At 35.6% G+C, this 20329-nt stretch overlaps 1 protein-coding gene across 5 annotated transcripts in view; it reads right to left on the reverse strand.

The window, feature by feature from the left end:
• Positions 1-1295: 1295 nt before the first annotated feature.
• Positions 1296-20329, reverse strand: part of GABRA2 (gamma-aminobutyric acid type A receptor subunit alpha2) — a 121511-nt gene continuing 102477 nt past the window's right edge. For all 5 annotated transcript variants that reach the window (XM_041723901.1, XM_041723903.1, XM_041723900.1 and 2 more), the window contains 2 exons: positions 16856-17058; positions 1296-5525 (listed from right to left, as the gene is read on the reverse strand). In XM_041723901.1, the coding sequence (XP_041579835.1) occupies positions 5229-5525; positions 16856-17058 (500 nt within the window). In that variant the 3' untranslated portion in view covers positions 1296-5228. The remainder of the gene's footprint in view (positions 5526-16855; positions 17059-20329) is intronic.

Consider the following 20329-nt stretch of genomic DNA (forward strand, 5'->3'; position numbering starts at 1 on the left):
AAAATGTTCTTTCACACCTGAAAATACACACACACACACACACTTCTAATAAAATCTAAGAACTTACTGAGTGTTCTTTAGGACATTACTATAAACTGAAACATCTATGGGTTATCCTTCCCTACTGGCAATAATATTAACTGATGGTATGTATCAGCTACAACATAAAGTGATTTAACGTGGGGTATATAATTATGTATATGAGAAAATGTTCCTTATATATATATACAGACAAATATAGAATATTTCAACTAAATAAAGTTGAAAACAGTGGTATAAATATGTTGGATGATTAAGAATTTTTAAGAAAAACATGATACAAAATTGTTAGAAGAAATAGATTTGAGTAATATTTTGATTACCTTTCCTTGTATGCCTTCACATGAACTTCATTTCTCTTAGTTATTTTAATCATGATGCTTACCATGATGGAATCGTAACTGTTAAACATTTCTGCGTACACTTCTGCATGTTTAATTTCTCCCTTTTCTTGGGAGTTAAAAAGGGAAAATGCTTCACTAAGTTTAATTAGCAACAGCCTCATTTTTTTCTAGTGGGCTTTTCTCTTTGATATTTCTTTCCCTGTTTTTGAGGTCTTGAATTTGTTTTTGAATGATGAAAACAGTAGTATCTTTTATACAAATGTTGGTTATAAAAGATCATAGATATTAAAAATTTCATTTTGTACTGGATTTCATCTTTTAAAGTATGATTTCAAAAAAGAAAAAAAGATCATACTTGTGCACACTGTTATGAGTGATTCTGATACAGTGTCTCTGGTTTCCAAGCATGGATATTAAAAATAACCACAGCCCTCCCCAGTTTAAATGGTACATTTTGATATACTCAGGATTAGTAAGGGGAAAACCCATGGTGCCCATGAGACCTCAATTAAAAGGAATATAAATGCACTACAGAATAGCAATGGGTCAGCTTGATTCCCTCGAAATTCTGTACCTTTTTATATAAATCTTGCCATTTGCAACAACTGGATGGAACTAGAAGGTATGCTAATAAGCAAATTAACTCAATCAGAGAAAGACAATTATCATATGATTTCATTCATATGTGGGATTTAAGAAACAAAACAGAGGAGCATAGGGGAAGGGAGGGAAAACTAAAGATGAAATCAGAGAGGGAGACAAACCGTTAGAGACTCTTCATCATAGGAAACAAACTGAGGGTTGCTGTAGGGGAGGGGAGTGGGGGGATGGGGCAACTGCGTGGTGGGGATGAAGGAGGCCATGTGATGTAATGAGCCCTGGGTGTTCTACGCAACTGATGAGTCACTGACCTCTACCTCTGAAACTAATCATACACTATATGTTAATTAATTGAATTTAAATTTTTAAAAAAGGAAAATAAATGTCCTACAGGGTAGCAATGGGTCAGCTTGATTCCCCTGAAATTCTGAATCTTTTATATGAAAAAAAAATCTTCAAATTGCTTCAAAAATGTGCAAATGCATGTAGGAATGCCAGAAGACTAAAAACAGGGACAGCTTATACAGTTTAGTGTTTGGTAAACCTATTCATATTAATAAACCTATTGACATGGTCTCGGATTTCAAGTTAAATAATAAACATTTCAGTGTTTCACTGGCATTGTCTGAGACATCAGGAATGGAGCATTTGAAAAAAGTTTTAATCGATGCTGAAGAACCATGACTTTGCAAAAGGTGACTTGACTTACTTCCCTTGTCCTCCCATTGAAATGATACCAGGCCACGCCAAAGTACAGTATTCACAGAGCGTTGGCGCCCCTCTAGAATCTATGATACCATAGCAGACAGAGTTCAGTTCCCTAGCCAGGAATATAAAAAGAATCGCATCATAAACACACAAGGGAGATATAACAAAAATATGAGTGAGATAATAGCATCTGTGTTCTTTTTAAATAAACCGTGAAACATTTAAGAAAAAAAATGGAAATATCACTGAAGGGATCACTTATCCACACCTGAGATAAATTCGAGAGAGATCCCTGAAGATAGCTAAATAGTAACACTGGCATTTTAAAAATCACTGACGTTTAAAATCACTACTAAATGGTTATATTTGTTCCATTTTTGTATTAAAAAATAGGAACACAAATAGGAGGAAAAAACAAAGCAGCCACTATCGTAACACACTCATGATCTTATAGCTTATTTGAACAACTCTCAGTGCTAAATTAATTCATGTGTTCCATTCAGCCTTTGATCTTAAGAAGGAGATGGACTTTAATTTTCAACTAAATTCTGTGGGTGTGATATGAGTGTTACTAACATCATCCCCATGGCATGGCACATAGTAGGAGGTAAAAAAATATTTGTTGAATAAATATTAGCTGAATCAGAGCAGCAGCTATACAATAAGGAGACTTTATCTCTGTATATGCACATGTATTTATCTACATTTTGTACATACCATAACTCTTTATGTCAAGGTACAACTGCATAAAATAGGCATCATATTATGGGCCAAGGAGACCTCTGTTGGTTTATTAAACATGTATTTCCTGAAAAGTTGGTCTTATTTTAATAAATTCATGTCACTTTTATTTTGCATCTTCAGACCGGTTTATGGAAGGGAGAATAATTGTAAACACGATGGTTCTTTCTATAATTTAAAATCATTTTCCATGGAGCATCCTCCCTCTCTCCAGTAAGACCAAAAGCTCCCTTTATCTAAACTTTAAAAGATTAAGAAGTGCATAAAAAAATACAGCAAAGTGGCAAAATAAGAGAAAATTCTGATCTACATTACCTGAAGATCTGAACTTTAAGGATATTTTTAAGCTCGAATGGGATTTTGGCAATTGAAACTAAAAATAAGAATGACGATAACTTTTCTGGCCAGTCTACCATAAATGTTAATAAAACTGGTGCCATCAATGTAGGTGCAACCCTTTGTCGAAGGTAAAGATGAGTCTTTTCTGTTGTCACATAGAAACTGCTATTTACAACTATTTTTTACATATGTACACACTTATAAATTTGTAATTTATAGTCCGATGTTAAGGGGGAAATGCGTAAAAAAAATAAAAAATAAAAAAAATAAAAAGGGGGAAATGCGTAACTTATAAGAACAATATTTTTAAAGTGTCTAATAATGCATACCATACAGAGCATTTTTATTGCTTGCCCTCAAAAGCATGGTGCACTTTCTTAGACTCTTGCACACTTTCCTAAACTCTACAGAGGGTCTAGGCTATACTTAAATGTGTAGGAAAATAGGATATGTTCCATTTCAATGTATAAATAAAGTGCACATGTTAAAACTATTTAGATGAGAAAGAAGCTGTAACTGGAAGGGAATTAAAGAAATACATTTATTAGCTCATGTAACAATTTTATTAAGGATTATGGATTACCTTTGGTGAGGGAATTTTTACTGTTGAGGCTGTCTTCACGGCAAATTCTGTTAATAAGATGCATTTTGTGACCTTGGTATTAATACAGTCATGCAAAGCACATAATAGAATCACACTAAAACAAAGAAAATGAAAAAAAAAAAAGGAAATTTAAACGAGGCAAATGAATAGCAATTTTTGTTGTGATTTTTCTTATTTCCGTAAGATACTCCTTTTATTTGATTTTATGAACATACTTATTTATGCACTATACTGAAATACTGTACAAAACTGCAAGAAATGCCACTATTGGACTACTTATGTTTCTACAAAAACACCATCATAAAGGTGTATCTATTAGTAAAAGTCAACTAATAACTGCTAATGTAGATGTGAGTTAAAAGGATTTTGGATTTGCCAAAAATGTTAAATCTAGGCATGAGACACGATTGTTAACCTCTATTAATGCATTTCAGGGGTATAGAGAGTATATTTTAAATATTAAAAGAAAAATGAATTTTACTCATTAATAATTAGTAATTATATAAAATTGCAAACTGGTTTCCGATTTAGCTATTTGTGTGTGTTCTAATTTAGTTAATTAGTGTGTGCGCGTGCACACACTCGTTTATGTGTGTGCGTGTGAATTAATCCACCATCTGTTGGTGAGGCTTTAAAGTTTCTGTTTAAAAATGTTCAACTCTTACCAAAACCTCTTCTGGTATACAAAGCTGTTGTAAATTTGAGTCCGTTTAATTTAAAGTTGCAATTTACAAAAGCAGATTTACATTAATTGTCATCTGAAAGCACTGCTTCAAGACAGAAAAATGTGCCAACTAACTGCCCTTTCCTTTGTAATTAGTGGCTTCTGAGTCCTGATGACGAGAAGCCTTAAGGCAAAATTTGCAGTAAACAGGAAAGAGGAGAATCGTGTAAGTGCTCATCGATACGCTGGGACACCTAGGAATTCTCTCCGGTGGGAGTTTTTGGCACACTTTTCTAATCCAGTGTGAACGTTGCTCCACAGCAGCCAAGCTGGATGCTTTGTCCAGTCTCCAGCACCAAGAAAATTTAGCTGATCAATTTCGATACAACACATACCTGGAAAGGGTAAGACATGTTTGTCTTTTTGTTTTTATTATTATTATTTTTTTTAATTTAAGGTAGTTTCCAATGATTAAAATAACCTGTAGGATTTCAATTATCACTCTCAAATAAACTCTGATGCTAAAAAGTAATGACCATGACATTCTGATGGTTACTAAATTCTAGGCATAATTAACATCCTGTCAGGAGTGACTCGTAATTATTTGAGCTTGTCATGCGGTAACATGTGCTATAGATGCTATGCGGAGTAATTAAAAGCTGATTTCAGGTCTCTAGTTTTTCTTCTGATGTGTGCTAAGCTTCCAATTACACTAGCAGGGATTCTGAGCACTTAATGAAGGGAACTGATGTCGCAGATACGAGGTTCTGGGACTTGGAAGGATTCGCCTGGGAAGGACAGTGTTACGTCACACAAAGGGCAACAGTGGAAAATAGTCCTATTTAAGACCTAACTCAAAAGAGTTCACAAAGTGTGGTATAGGATCCCCATCTTCATCACTGTTGGAACAGTAGGAAACAAGTCAGGTCACGTGAAATCCACTTTAAACGAGTTCCCGGGATCAATCTTTCAAAAAGGCAATGGCTCTTTGGGTATGGGGTGCTGTCTGCCTGCGGTGCCACAGGGTAGCAGGTGCGTGTCTCCGTTAGAGGTCTACTGGTGAGCTCGGTGGCTATATACACACTGTACATGTTGGCTCACAAATTAGCAGTTATTAGTCAGACTGTACATAGCAAAACAAACAAGGTTTTATGTCGCTATACATCCCAAAGATAACCTGCGTCTAGATTCAAGGGCTGACCCCTAATACAGGTTCTCTGTTTAAATACGTAGCCCAGTAAACTAGATTAAAGGTACCAAACAAAACTGGGAAAACTATCCTAGACATTCTATCGATTTTGCTAACACTGTTGAAGGTTTTCTTGGCTTCCGCTGGCTTGTTTTCCGGCTTCTTATTGGGTTCTGGCGTGGTTGCGCTCTTGGAGATGGTGGACAGAACTGGGTCTTTTGAAAGATTCGGGGCATAATTGGCAACAGCCACCGCGTAAGCATTGTTCTGTATCATGACAGAGGCTTTTTCTTTTTTCTATTGGAAAATAGAAGAATTAACAGAATGTGGGTTGAGCCTGCTACTTAACGTTTTCCAAACTCCAGTTCAAATTCTGAAGAAAAGTATCTTGATTAAACATCATTATCCACTAGAAAGATGAAATTTAGGAAAATAAAGGAGTCCTAAAACCGTAAGGAAAAGTCCCAGAGTAAAATCAACGATTATCATTGTCCTGGAGAACCATTTTTTGTTGTCGTTTACATGAAAAACAAACAATCAAAGCCACGCATTTAATAAATGATGCAACATTTGGACTCTTACAAGTTATTCAAATATTGGTTGAATGGATGAGGGAATGGATAAAAGAAATGTAGACATATTTTAACAAGAGGAATGACCATCTACAATGCATGACCTCAATTTGCAAATAAAGACATTTAACTTCTTTAACTAGGTAACAGGATTTCTCTCTTTCACGTCGAATGCTTTACTCATATGGTGGGAAAATGACAATAAACAGTTGGCGATGAAATAAGTATTAAAAATACGGGAGAAAGATAAAAAACAAACTTTGCTTTTTTGCCTAGCTCATCCATAACCTGTTTCTCCTCATAATCCCCACCCAGTCTAATCTAACTCACAATTTATCTCCTGCCTGGACCAAATAACATGTTTTGTGCTATCCCAGCTTCATTTGACCTCATCCAATCATTAGACACTCTCCACAGGGATTTTTTATTTTTTAAAGACAGAAATGGGATCATGTAATCCCTCAGCTTAAATCTCTTAAATACTATCTCATAGAACTGAGAATAAAATCAATAGTTCTTAATTACGGCTTCTTTTCTTTGTGAATTATATACCAGTCCCATGAAATAATTTTTTTTTTTTGATGCCTTTGGTCATGCTACTTCCTAGCCTGGAGTGCTCTCCCTCCATCCTCTTTTCATGTCATCAATCCACCTTCATCCTTCGGTCTTAGTCTTGGTCCTCAAAAAGGCCTCCCTAACCACTCTATCTAGTACAGGTTTTTTTGGCCATCTGCACTCTTCACTCAGTTTACTTCCATCATGGCATTTTTCAAACTGTGTAAATTCTTTCTTTAGTTGTGGGATTGACATCTTCCTTTCTCCTTAGAATCTAAAGTCAATAAAGGCTGGTGCTACTTGTTTACCATTATAAACTTCCACTTAACATGATGCCTTCCACCAGGTAAGCACATAATCTGCAGCTGAATTAATGAACCTGAAAATATAAATAGCATTTACCTGCAATGTCTATACTATTATAAAATGTCTTCTTAGTTATCTAAATGCAAACAAAATTGAACCAGCTATGAATCATCCAAAATAGTGAAGAGTGTAAGTCAACGGATTTAGAGGACCAATTAATTGCCCTAGAACACAATTTTGAATACCAGTTATTTTCAATTAAGAATTCTCAAAATGTTCAGGTAAAATGAGACGATAAAAGGAGCTCTGAAAGTCCCAAGAGGACCTGAACACAAGCCTGGTTTTCCTGTCCTTCACTGTCATCGGGTTTCTCCTCCTCCTCCTCCTTCCCTTGCAGATGAGGCCTTCTTCCTCACCCAGCTGGAGTACAGAAGGAGAGGTTGAGGATCTACCATCATGAACGCTATGCAACAGCTTTTCTTCTGTAAGGACACGTGTAGTTCCCATGTTAATCCCCAAGTGCATGACCGATAGCCAGATGACAGCTAACACATTTGAGCACTAGATGTGTCAGGCTGAGTGTTTGGCCTGAGAGTGTCATTTGTAAAAACTTCACTATGGGAGAGGGGGTAAATCCTACTATTAACCCCATGTTACAAATTCCAAAATGGAGGCTAAAGAAGTTTCTTGACATAACCCAGTCACTTGCCTATAAAGTGCCTGAAAAAGCACACAAACTCAGATGTGTGTGACCATCTAAACCTCTGCTCCAAACACCATACTACGTGACTTTCTCTTTGAGGAAGGTATCTGAAACCTGGGAGTACACTTCGTTTTAAATTTTTCCAGTTGAAGTCTGTATGGCTAGGCCAATCTTCTAAAAAGACTCTTTAAACCATTAAGTATGTAACATACAGTGTTTAGATTATCATTATTTCAATTCTACCTAAACATCATTGAAAACATTATCAAATTGCATTTAGAATTTGGACCTTGGAAATGTTCCTGAACCTCTCCCTGCTTCAGCTTCTAGTTAAAAAAAAAAAAAAAAAGAGGAGGTAATTAGACCAAAGCCATAATGAACTGTTGTAAGAATCAAATGAACAAGTGAGTATTCAAACCACAATGAAAAGCAGTCTCTTAGTGGAGAGTATTAATGGCTATAAGTCTATCACAAGCTAAACAATGATTACTGGCTTATCAGATATATAGACAATATACTTTATATATTTGGAAGAAGACATAAACATTGCATAGAGGAGCTCAAAAAAAAGGTATCTTGGAAGAGGGATATTTTAGTTAGGTCAGGATTTATGGTGCATGGTTTAGACATCTTGACAAAGAAACACAAATGTGAATGTCCTTTCTTACAAGAGGGGTATACAGATGAATAGAACTCTGACTGACTCTTACCTACACCCTTCCTGCCCGACTTGAATATCCTTCAGTTGTATATAAACCCACAGATGATGCTAAAATTATTTAACAAATTCTGAAACAGAGACATTAACAAATGAGAACAGATACTCTGACCAATCTGAATGAATATCAGCTATAAACACCCAGAGGGCTGTACCAGTATATAACCAGCCAAATATCACCCCTGCATGTTTGTATGTTGGTTGGTTGGCTTGTTTTTTCATCCCAACACTCTGGATACTATAAAAAGCAGTATTAAAAATAATTTTAATATATGTTTGTAACTTTTATTGACTTAACAGAACAAAATTTTATATTTTTCTTCATTGTTCAAAGGATGGCTTCAATTTCTGAATGTAACTATAAACTTCAGAGGCAGGTTCAAGTACCTGCCAAGATGATGGCTTGGTTTCACAATGCTCTCTCTTGGAACTTGGCAACTTGGTTATTTTCAGAATCAATAGTGCAACAGTCACGAGCACTATCTTTAGTCAAACCCAGTGGTTGGCATCTATAATTTCCTACCAATTCATTAAATGAAGCACAGGGCACCCTCAGGGTGCTAAACCTTCTCAATTCCCAGCCACAGTCCAGGAAAGCCTTTCTGGCTCAGCTCTTACAAGTCTTGTTTTAAAGAATAAAATAACTCTCCTCAGTCCATTTAAAAGTAATTGTCACAAATCTACAGTAAAGCAAATTGTTCCTATTTAAAATTATTAATAACATGCATATAGAGGAAAAATTACTATTGAATTCATAGCTGACTTAGAGTTCTCAGATCTGCTAAAGCAGAGCACATAGATTAAGTCCACATAATATATCCTACTACTGTTCTTTGTAAGAAACAGATCTGCTAGTGATAGTACTAAAAAATATTCCGACTCTAGGCCATCACTAGAGATATTACCTTGCCCTATTCATTACTAATTTCTATTAAAAAGAACCAAATTGATATATTATATTATAAATCTTCTTTGAATATCACGCAAGCCTCTGATCAAGGCAGACCATCAGCAGGCTAGTAGTTGGGCCAATGATTTTTGCCTAATTCTACTTTATTCAGTGCAACCCTTGGCTTACACTCAGGCCCTCGGAGCCTTGAAGACAAATCATCCAATAAAGTCTACTGTTGCATTAACTGTTCAAACCAGTAGTACTTGCCAGAAGATAATTTTTTTTAATGCTCACGTCCCTATATAAAACTTTTATTTACTTTGAGTATTAGGCAAGCTCTGACGGTTCACACTACCTAATTTCTCATAGTCTAATTTTATCATTCTGCATTTCTGCAGTAAGTCTCTTAGGCAGGCCTCTTCATATAAGAATAAGGCCAGGTATAGCTGAAAATATAAGTAAAGCAAACAATGTTAAATATGAAGAATGAAACCAAACAGGAGGAGAATGGGGGAAAAGAAGGAAAATGGCTATTGCTATTTTCTATTAATTTTAAGTGACTCTTAAAGCTTTTGTCACCAATACAAAGATGACTGACATATCTCTCACCAGAATTCTTACCCACTTATGTTTCACTAGGCTTCTCTACCTACATATTCCATAGGTAATTAAAACAGAAAATATCCAGAAATGAATTCGTTACTTGTACTTCCAACCTAATTCTGCACACCGTCTTATATTCCCTGACCTGTGAATGATACCACAATGGAGCCAGGAACCGATCACCAATCTACACTGACCCCCCTAGTCAGATCCATTTTGCATCAACTCTGCTTAAAATCACATCTAATTGCAATAACTAGTCCTTCCAGGTGCTGCCATAGCACCCAAGTGTTTGTCTCAATAATGCCACATATACTTTTTTCACTTATTTATTTTTTCTTCCACTCAATGGTAAGCTCCTTGAAAGCATAGACCGTGCAATGCAGAGCTCCTAGCATAGTTTCTGGCACAGAAAAGCCTCAAAAAAATCTTTGTTTTATAATGAATGACATGTACAAGAATGATTCCTGTGACAAAAATGTATTTAGATAATACATAATATATATATAAGCATAAAGCATTCTATAGAGTAGGTCTTTATTAGATTGATAAAAACTAGATTCCCATACTGTGTCCTACAATTCTGATATGTAAATATCTTGAAAGTCCTCAATTTTGCCATTCTACATGTTTTTGGAACTTGTTTTGCTTGTAATTGAGACTGATACAGGTGGGAAGGGGAAAAATATGACTAACCGCAAAATCAGTAAATTGTTTTTTTACACTTAAAATTTGGGAAATTTTATTTGGGAAAAAGAGTAAAATATGCTGCTATGGAATTTGTTGGTGCTGTTACTGAAGTGGAATGAAAAGGAAATCTAGTCCATGCTAATCAAATTTTCTATTTTTTAAACAATGTTTTATAAGAGTCAGAGTATTCTGAGTTTATTACTTCATTAGAATGCCTGAATATATATTTAAGATTTCAAAACTTAAAATCGGAAAAACCTAAGATTGGAAAACTCCTGATTATAGAAATCAAAATGTCTTAAAACATGGGGCAAAACAACCTCAGCTTCCTTAGAGTATTAGATAAAATAATGTTAATAACTTGAGCAAACGCTCTGTCTAAAATATAGCCATCTATTAGCAAAGTGATCTGGGATATGAATAAAAGTAATAATCACATGGTTTCAGAGTTGAAAGAATCGCAGAGATTGTCCTTAAAATAAGGAAATGGAGCTCTCATAAATGTAACACTAAATAAGACAAACTTTGGAAAAAAACCCAAGGTAGCCAAAGTGTCAAATTTCTGCTCTTGCTATATACATACCATGTTGCTTTTTAAATCTATTGTGGCCAATAGCAAGCCCATTACTGGTAAAGCAACAACATGCTCCTTGGTCAGAAAACGCTATTGTTAACTGTCTGCTAACCGTCCTGAGAAAAGTGATACTTACAGAAGATTGTTTGAAGGTTATACAGTCCATCCACTTCTCTAAGTACTCTAAAGTCTTTCCTTGGATTAAATTGGGCCATGAGAAAGCTATATACTTGGACCAAATTAGCTTAGCTCCTTGAAGAATTGCCTTCACGGAGTTGTATGTTAATGTAATGCCTTCAGCTTTTATTGAAGGGGACTACAAGAGACATCAATATGAAATTCATTACTGCGTTTATTGGGAAAATGTTGACATTACTTTCAACAGTACCCAGCTTTCTCTAGTATAAAACCCATATGATATTGTTTTATATAATTCAGTGTAGGAAGATATTTTCCCTAAGAAAATTTATGCTTCCAATCTGTGATTAAAAAAAAAAACACAAAGTATTAACTCCCCGCCACCCACTCTCCAATGGTTTACTGTGATAGCCAAGAAGCTCAGGATTTAAAGCTCAACTCCTCTAGCCCTGGACTATAGTTAATGTTCTGGACCAAATGGTGGACATATCTGCATTCTATTTTCCTTCATCCTGATATCCTACTTCTACTTATGTTTTATTTTATAATACTTTAAGTATATACAGTCTTTTGGCAAACTGCCTGAAATGCTTTTGGGACAAGGCAAAATGTTAAAAAAATGCAAATAAATAAAAAAAAAACACTTGAAATGTGATGTTTTCTATGGATTGCATGGCGTGAATCACAGAACAATGGCATATTTCATGTTAGTCTAGATATCATGTTGCTAAGTCTGTGTTTTAAATAATTTAATATCTAGTGTGTTTCCAGAGGATATGCTTTTTTGGGCTAGTGTAGAACCACCGACAAGATTTAGAAACAGAAACAACCTCGAGTCACTGAAGCCATTTATTTTTAATTTAATTCAAAGAAACTATGTGCTGTTATGCCAGGTAATAACAGAGAACATGATGAGTAGGACAAAACTATTATCCTCCTAGATCATGTAGCCTACTGTTAGAAATATTTATAGTTAAAGTATAATTTACTAAGGTTACACAAAAGGAATTTGTGCCAAGTACTGTAGAAACACGATATAGGGGTGGCAGTTACATTCATTTAGAAAGTCTCAATATTAAGTAGAATCAGATGGATATTAAGAAATTAGTAGGAGTTCATCAGTTAGGGAAGGAAAGAACTAGCATTTTAGCAAGAGGGACCAGCACAAGTAATGTCACAGAGATGTGTAGCAGCACGGATATCTGGGGATGTTTGTAATGGCTATAGGAGGAATATGAGCACGAACTTTAGATCTGTATTCAATCTTGGATGCACCACCTATTAGATGTGATCCTGAGCAAGTAACTTTATATGACCAATCCTATAGTTTCTCATTTCTAACACAGAGATATTCCCAGGCATAGAGTAGTAAGTGCACATTAAATAGCAATAATGTTTTTCTTATTATTCAACATATAAATGAACTTACGAGAAAGCTATATACTTGGACTACGTTAGCTGAGCAGCTTGAATGATTCATTGAAAAGTTCAACAGCTAACATTAAGAATTCAACAATTCCTTAAAGAGCTGAAAAATGAAATGATTAGATTCCAATTTTAGAAAGATGACCCTAGCACTAATGTAGAGGATGGATTGGAGGGAAACATGGTAAGAGACAGTGAGAAATATAGCAAGGGCATAGTCCATGACAGAGAGGGGGGAAAATAGGCTCCATCTGTTGACAGGTTAGATGTCAACAACTCCCAAGTTGTTGGTATGGGAGATTAGGTTTTGCTGTAGATATGAATGAATGAATGAATGAATGAATGAATGAATGAATGGAAAAGATAGAAAACCAATTTAGAAGGTTTTATTTTTGGTTTGTTCTTTCTTTTAAGAAAAAAACGCATGTAAAGACTGAGATGTTATATTCATGTAGAAATGCCTAGGGAACAGTTTGGATATATGATCCTAGAACTTAAAAGGAAGGTATGGGGTGCAGTGGTGGATAATAACTTGTGGAAGTTAAGACAAAGGCCTGAGCTGTAGATGTGATTTGGTTCTATCTCATTCATTCATCCCACATTTACTGAGCAACTAATATATACAAGACCCTGTGAAAGGGCCGAGGGTAAATGATTTATTGCAATAAACATGATAATTATTATAAAGATCAGTGGAGAGGAGACATAAAAATGCAATTAGAAACTGTGATAAAGGATTCAATGCAAAAGGGCAGGCAGTTACATACACTTACAATGGGATCAAGTCATTAGGGGGATGCAGAGCTCAGAGGCTTCCGGAAGCTTGACATTTGTGCTGCGGATGGGTAGAGATTATCCATTTCGGGACAATAATGGGTGGACAGTATGCTTAGTGTTGCAGACGTTCCCACAAATATTACAGTAAAACCCTTAAAGACGAATCATATATCATGACTAGTAAATATAAAAACAACCATAAAATAAAGCCAAAGGACTGTCTTTGGGTATAAACAAGAGCAGTTGCTAGGGAGATTGGATCTACTCTGAACTTGGGCAGACTCTCAGGATAAAAGGAATAGAGGCAGCTGCCAGGATCTGAGGGCAAGAGGTTGATATCCTAAGGCTTGTTGTTAAGAGGGAACAAAGAGAAAGCACTGCTGACTTGGGCCTGAAATGGAGCTCTGAAACACAGCAGTATTCACGGGGCTCAATGGAGATCCCTTGAGAAAAATGAAAGATTATCATCTGATCTGAATATGTGGAGGTTACTGGCATTCTTCAGTTAACAGAAAAATAAATGGAAAAGAAATCAGATTACAGTGAGCTGAGAGCTAAATTGAAAGTGAGAACACAGACTTTGTAAGCAATGCTCTCAAGAAGCTTGAATGGAGAAAAGGGGGATAAAAATCTGTCGATGGGGAATGGGTGACATAGGATCTGGAGAGAATTTTGGTTTTTGCCTCCACGGTAAAGTAAGCATATTAAACATACTCCTTAACTGAAAGGAAGGAGGCAGTCAAAAAGAAGAAGATGGCTTCGAAGAAAGAAGAAGGAAATACTAACTGATAGTTTGAGGTTGAGTAAAGAACAAGGAAGAAAGGGATCAAGAGCTGAGTTGGAAGAATGAATTAGTCCTGGGCAGGTGGAAGGATGTTGGGTATCAGGGAAGGTCCAGAACTTGGGGCATTTTGCAAGATGGGATACTTTTGTATATGGAAGGACATAAAAACTGGATCAAACTGGATCTGTCTGATTCAGCACTACATTTTAAGGATGATATGGTTTTGTTCTCTCGTTTCACACATGAGGCTGAAAGTGGTGTAACATCTTGTCCAAGATCACAGAGCAGGACAGGCTGTGTCTTCAAACACAGGGCTCAATGCAGCTTGAATACGAATCGTGATTCCTGGGTTTATGTATTGGCAAAAACTAACTTTAAGGATTATCAGAGCACAATCTACATAAAAATTGTCTGTTAAATACTTATCTTTTTTTTCAAACATATACCGCTGAAACATATCTTTGAGTCATTCTTCTCATGAGGCAACATAATACTTGGCCAGTTTACAAGTGTTTAAGAACTTACCATACGCTCTTTGGATCGACAGATCATTTAACTGTGTTTACCAGTGATATCAACTTTAAAAGCAGATTTCTGCCAGTCTGATAAACTTGGAAATATGCCAATATGGACGGTGGATTAAAAACTCTGTGATTCAAGAAAATCATCATCTTTTCCACTTAAAAATTAAATCTAAGGAAAACTAAAGCAGAGGTAGCTGAAAGTAGACTGTACTGAAATATTATTTTGGGCAGATATGCTAGTTTGGGGCACTCGACTTGATTTCCTTTCACTTCTAAGAACCTGATTATTTCCTAGCTAGGTTTAAGAAGCACTTCCCAGAATTCATTTGAATCAAGAAATTGGGTTGAGTACCCACTGATAAATTCACCACTGTCAAGTCCTAAAATCCCTTCCATGAAGGCAAAGAAGTCTTGTCATTGGTGTTGCACTACCAGACTTAACAAGAGAAACTCATTTATTCTTTTATTCCATAAATAATCCTGAAGTGCTTAGTAAGCGTCTGCCACTGTGCCTGGCACCTCTAGCTCTGGAAAAGTGAGTAAGAACAAGCAACATGCCGGATGTAATGTTCCCTTTAACTTAACCATGAACTTGAGCCACTCAGAACTATTATAGAATTTGTTCAGAAAAATAAAAAAGAATTTGTTTGTTGTTTTTCTGCAGATTAGGTTGGAATATCAATGATCTTACCCTAGATTTGTCTTTGTGTGATTTGATATGTGGTTTGACTTAAATCCAATATTCATTAGTACTAGGTCATTGCTTTTAGAATGCATTGAGAATGTGGGTTTTGCATTGAAAGGTACCTCTATTTTCCAAGGTCAGGGAGAAGGTATTTTATTTGATACGCCAAATCACAACGTCCATTTGATTGGCACCCTCACAGCATTAATGAGTGATATCAGTTAAATATCTATACAGAGCATTTATACCACAAACCACTATCTTTTGTGACATATTTATAAATATGTCTGGCATTTATAAATATAACTAGCATTTCATCTCCAAAAAAAGTATGAAAGCACATGTGTAATTAATATAACTAAAAAGAAGTAACTGCATAGATAGCAATGAAAAAGCAGTACATTATATGGAAAATGAAAACATAAATCAACAACAAAATGTAATGGAAATGCTGAAATAACCTAGAAGTTAAGCATAGGAAATTAATCAGATTCCCTTTAATATTTACTCAGTGGCTGTTAGTATGCAAAACATTGCTTATAAAATGAAATAAACCAGCACTTATTAAAACTTACACGGTTTACAAAATTTAGCAAAAAAGAGCAAGACTTTTAAACTATAACATTCAACCATTTATATGCTTAAGCGGCAAGATGGTCCTAGAAATGAGAAAAAAATTATATTTAAATAACTGATAAAGGAGTAAAATCAAGTATGTTATTCCAAATTTAATGGAAGAAGTGCTTTAACAGATATGTTGTTAAAAGAAGCCCTCCAAGTGGAACTGAACTATTAAAAAAACGTTATATCTCATTGTAATATATCCAAAGCCTCCTTTTAATGCAGATGAATAATAATCTATAAAGAAGAAATGGAACAGCTGTTATATTAATGATCAAAACTCCCACTAGCTTCAGTACTTGCAACCTAAAAACAGACACCAATAATTCCCAAAGAAATTACTCTTAAAAACAATAACTCCTATAGCCTACATGAGCAACTTAAAATTTCTAGACATTCTAGTACCTACTTACTTATTTATTTCATACACCATGGGAGAGCAAACAATATTGCCTGAACTTTTATATCCAAGCAACGGAGATGGGAGTAGGTGAAGAGTATTTCAACCCATTGAGAGGGCCTGAAATCCCACAAAGGTAAAGTTAATGCCCACTTTCTTTTCCAAATCTCTCCATTATAAAGCAGTGTGGTATTGAAGAGCATGAGTTTAATGGTCAGATGTGCCTTCAAGTATACTTAATTAACTAGTTGTGTGAGCTTGGGTAGTAAACCACTTCACTAAGTCTTAGCTTCTTCATCAGAAAAATGAAAATTAAAAAGAGACCCTACTTGTAAAGTCTAAAGATTACGTGATAGGACATATGTAAAAAACTCAGCACAATGCCTGACACACAGTCAGAGCTCAACAGATGCTAGGCAGTGGTTTTAACAGGAGTCATACTGTAACAAGCACTCCTAAAGGATTTCAGGCAAGAGCATACTTTAAAAGAAATCTGAATGATTCATATATATCTAAATCTGTGCCATAGATATATATAGAGAGAGATAGATAATTTACATTTGAATGTTCTTAATGTCAATTTTTAGGAACAGATCTGTTATAAGCTAAATCTGTTAGGGGGATTCTCTTAATCATTGTAAGAAGGAAATTCTCACTTACCTTGTCATTTACTACACTCTTCCCATCCCAAGCCCATCCTCTTTTGGTGAAGTAGTTAACAGTTGCAAATTCAATTAGGGCAGAGAACACAAATGCATAACAAACAGCAATAAACCAGTCCATGGCAGTTGCATATGCCACTTTGGGGAGGGAATTCCGAGCACTGATGCTTAGAGTTGTCATTGTTAGAACAGTTGTTACTCCTGCAGGAAGACAGGTACCAAAACATCAACCGATATTAGCAAAACGGAACTGGAAATATTCCTTTGTTCAATGCTACTTTCACTGCCATTTCTATCCACTTTAAAAAAAAATAATAACTGGAAGAACAGGGCAAAGCTGATAATCACAAATGGCTATTATAATTCTTAAAGTAATAACTGAAGTGCTTTCAGTTTTCATTTTGTTTCATTTTGTTTGTACGAATCTCCTTTTCTCTTTTTAGTATTCTTAAGGTTAAAAAGACTGGTGATACTGAAAGTAGAATTTCCTATGAAGAAAACAGTTACTTTAAATTGATCCATTGCGCCTTAACATTCATTTTTTAAAAATCCTATACAAAGCCTCACATGAATTTGTTCATCATTTATTTAAATCATGCTCAGCAATGGACCAATCATCCACACCAGCGATCACAATGGAACTATGATTAAAGTTCTTTATTCTTAGGATAGCTACCTAAATGTGAAATTAATTCTGGATCACTTAGCATTGTGAGAACGTAATTTCTTTCACAATGAAGCCTAGAATCTATAGAAAATAAAACAAGCAACTAAACCTCAAACTTTATAAAAATGCAAATCACTACTTTTAAGGAATATTTTATGCCTCTGTTGGTTTAAAAAGTAATTTAGTCCTTTTCACTGTAAGGCTTTTCTGCCAGTAGTCAGGGAAGTCACAATAATTAAGTGAAAAGGAAGCAATAACTCAGGAGGTAAGTTGCAATATCAACTGTCAAAATGTCTGCAATTACCTGTTTTATCAGCAATCCAATGGAAGTTTAATTATATACATATTATATATTTTAATTTTAAATTAAAAGAGAGTTAAAATGTTAAAGAAATGTTCATCCATATATTAAAGTTTTATTGTATTGTAGTATTTGCTTTCCCTTAGGATACATAAAGCAGCTTTCTCTTCTCATCTACCATAGAGTCAGTAATTCAAAACAGCAAAATAATTCTATTTAATCATGAGTGAGTACATCTAAGAATATGATGGTAGTAGCAGGAATAAAAAGCAGATAAATAAATTTAGTTCACCTGCTGCTAAGTCAACCTTAAAAAAAGCACATTTACAGAAATACATTGTCCTTTCATGCACCAAACTGAGAGGTTTGAGATGGTGAGGATGTTTTCTTTTGGTCCGGGGGAGTAATTAAATGGAAGACATGACAGGTACAACCACACATACCCCCAACCAAAACCATATCCTCCCAACTCCTAAATGCATGTCCACGTGCACGCACGCACACACACATACACACACACAATACAGCAATGCAAATGACAAATCAATACATGAAAATACACTTAACTTCCCTAGCAAATAAGGAAACACAAAGTGATAATGATACCTTTTTAAAACCATATAGTCAGCAAAATGTTGGCAAACATTAAAAGGTTTATACTATGGTAGTCTTGAGGAGAATGTGGGGCAATGGACAACCTCTCTCAATAGGAATTACAAATTGGCATCATATCCAAGAAAGGTTACCTAATCCAAAGTCATAAAGATTTAGACCTATGTTCCCTTCTATGAGTTCTAGACTTTCATTATTTTTTAAAATATTTTATTTATTTATTTGAGAGAGAGAGAGAACAAGAGGTGGGAGAGGGAGAAGGAGACAAAGAGAGAGAGAAGAAGACTCCCTGCTGAGAAGGAAGCCTGATGCGGGGCTTGATCCCAGGACCCTGAGATCATGACCTGAACCAAAGGCAGAGGCTTAACCCACTGAGCCACCCCAGGCACTCCCTAAAAGTTCTATACTTTTAGTTCTGACATGTAGGTCTTGCTCCATTTGGGAGTAATTTTTATGTATGTTGTGAGGTAGATGTTCAAAATCATTTTTTGGCATATGGATAGCCAGTTGTACCAGTACCATTTGCTGAAAGACTTTTCTTCCCTTATTTTGAATGGTCTTAGGATTGTTGTTGAAATTAACTGACCATACGACAGCAACTTCATATTATATGTGTCTCTTGAGGCAAGGGAAATAAAACCAAAAATAAACTACTGGGATTTCATCAAAATAGAAAATGTCTGCACAGCAAAGGAAGCAATCAACAAAACTAAAGACAACCTATGATGTGGGAGATATTTGCAAATGAGTATCTGATAAAGGATCAGTATCCAAAACATATAAAGAACTTATCAGCTCAAAAAATGAGCCCCAAAAATGAATAATCCAATTAAAAAATGGGCAGAAGACACAGACATTTTTCCAAAGAAGACATACAGATCATCAACACACACATGAGAAGATGCTCAACATCACTGTCATCAAGGAAATACAAATCAAAACTACAATGAGATGCCACCTCACACCGGTGAGAATGGCTAAAATCAACAACACAGGAAACAACAAGTGTTGACGAGGATGTGGACAAAGAGCAACCCTCTTGCACTGTTGCAAACTGGTGCAGCCACTGTGGAAAACAGTATGGAGGTTCCCCAAAAAGTTAAAAATAGAACTACCATATGATCCAGCAATTGAACCTAGTGGCATTGACCCAAATAATATAAAAACAGTAATTCAAAGGGATATATGCACACCAACGTTTATAGCAGCATTATCTATAATAGCCAAATTATGGAAACAGCCCAAGTATCCATCAGGTAATGAATGGATAGAGAAGATGTGGTGTCTGTGTTTGTGTGTGTGTGTGTGTGTGTGTGTGTGTGTGTGTGTAATGGAATATTATTCAGTCACAAAAAAAGAATGAAATCTTGCCACTTGCAACAAAGTGGATGGAGCTATAGCGCATTATGTTAAGCAAAATAAGTCAGTGGGAGAAAGAGAAATATCATTTCACTCAAGTCTGGACTGTAAGAAACAAAATAAATGAGCTTAAGGAAAAAAGAGAGAAAGAGAGAAACCAAGAAACAGACTCTTAACTCTAGAGAACAAACCGAGGGGAGGTGGGTAGGGGGATGGGGCAAATAGGTGATGGGGATTAAGGGGCGTACTTGTGATGAGCACTGGGTGTTGCGTGGAACTGCTGTATGTACACCTGAAACTAACATCACATTGCATGTTAACTGGAACTTAAACATTTGAAAAAAAAAAGAAGACGAAGAAATCAACTGACCACAGATATATGGGTTTGTTTCTGCACTTTTGATTCCACTAATCTGCACGTTGACCCTTAAGCAAGTTTCAAACTGGTCTGATGACTGTAACTTTAGAGTCAGTGTTGACATTGGGAAGCTTGAGGCCTCCAACTTTGTTACTCTTTTCCAAGATTGTTTTGG

The sequence above is a fragment of the Vulpes lagopus genome, chromosome 12 (genome assembly GCF_018345385.1).
Source record: "Vulpes lagopus strain Blue_001 chromosome 12, ASM1834538v1, whole genome shotgun sequence".
In the NCBI taxonomy this organism is placed as follows: Eukaryota; Metazoa; Chordata; class Mammalia; order Carnivora; family Canidae; genus Vulpes; species Vulpes lagopus.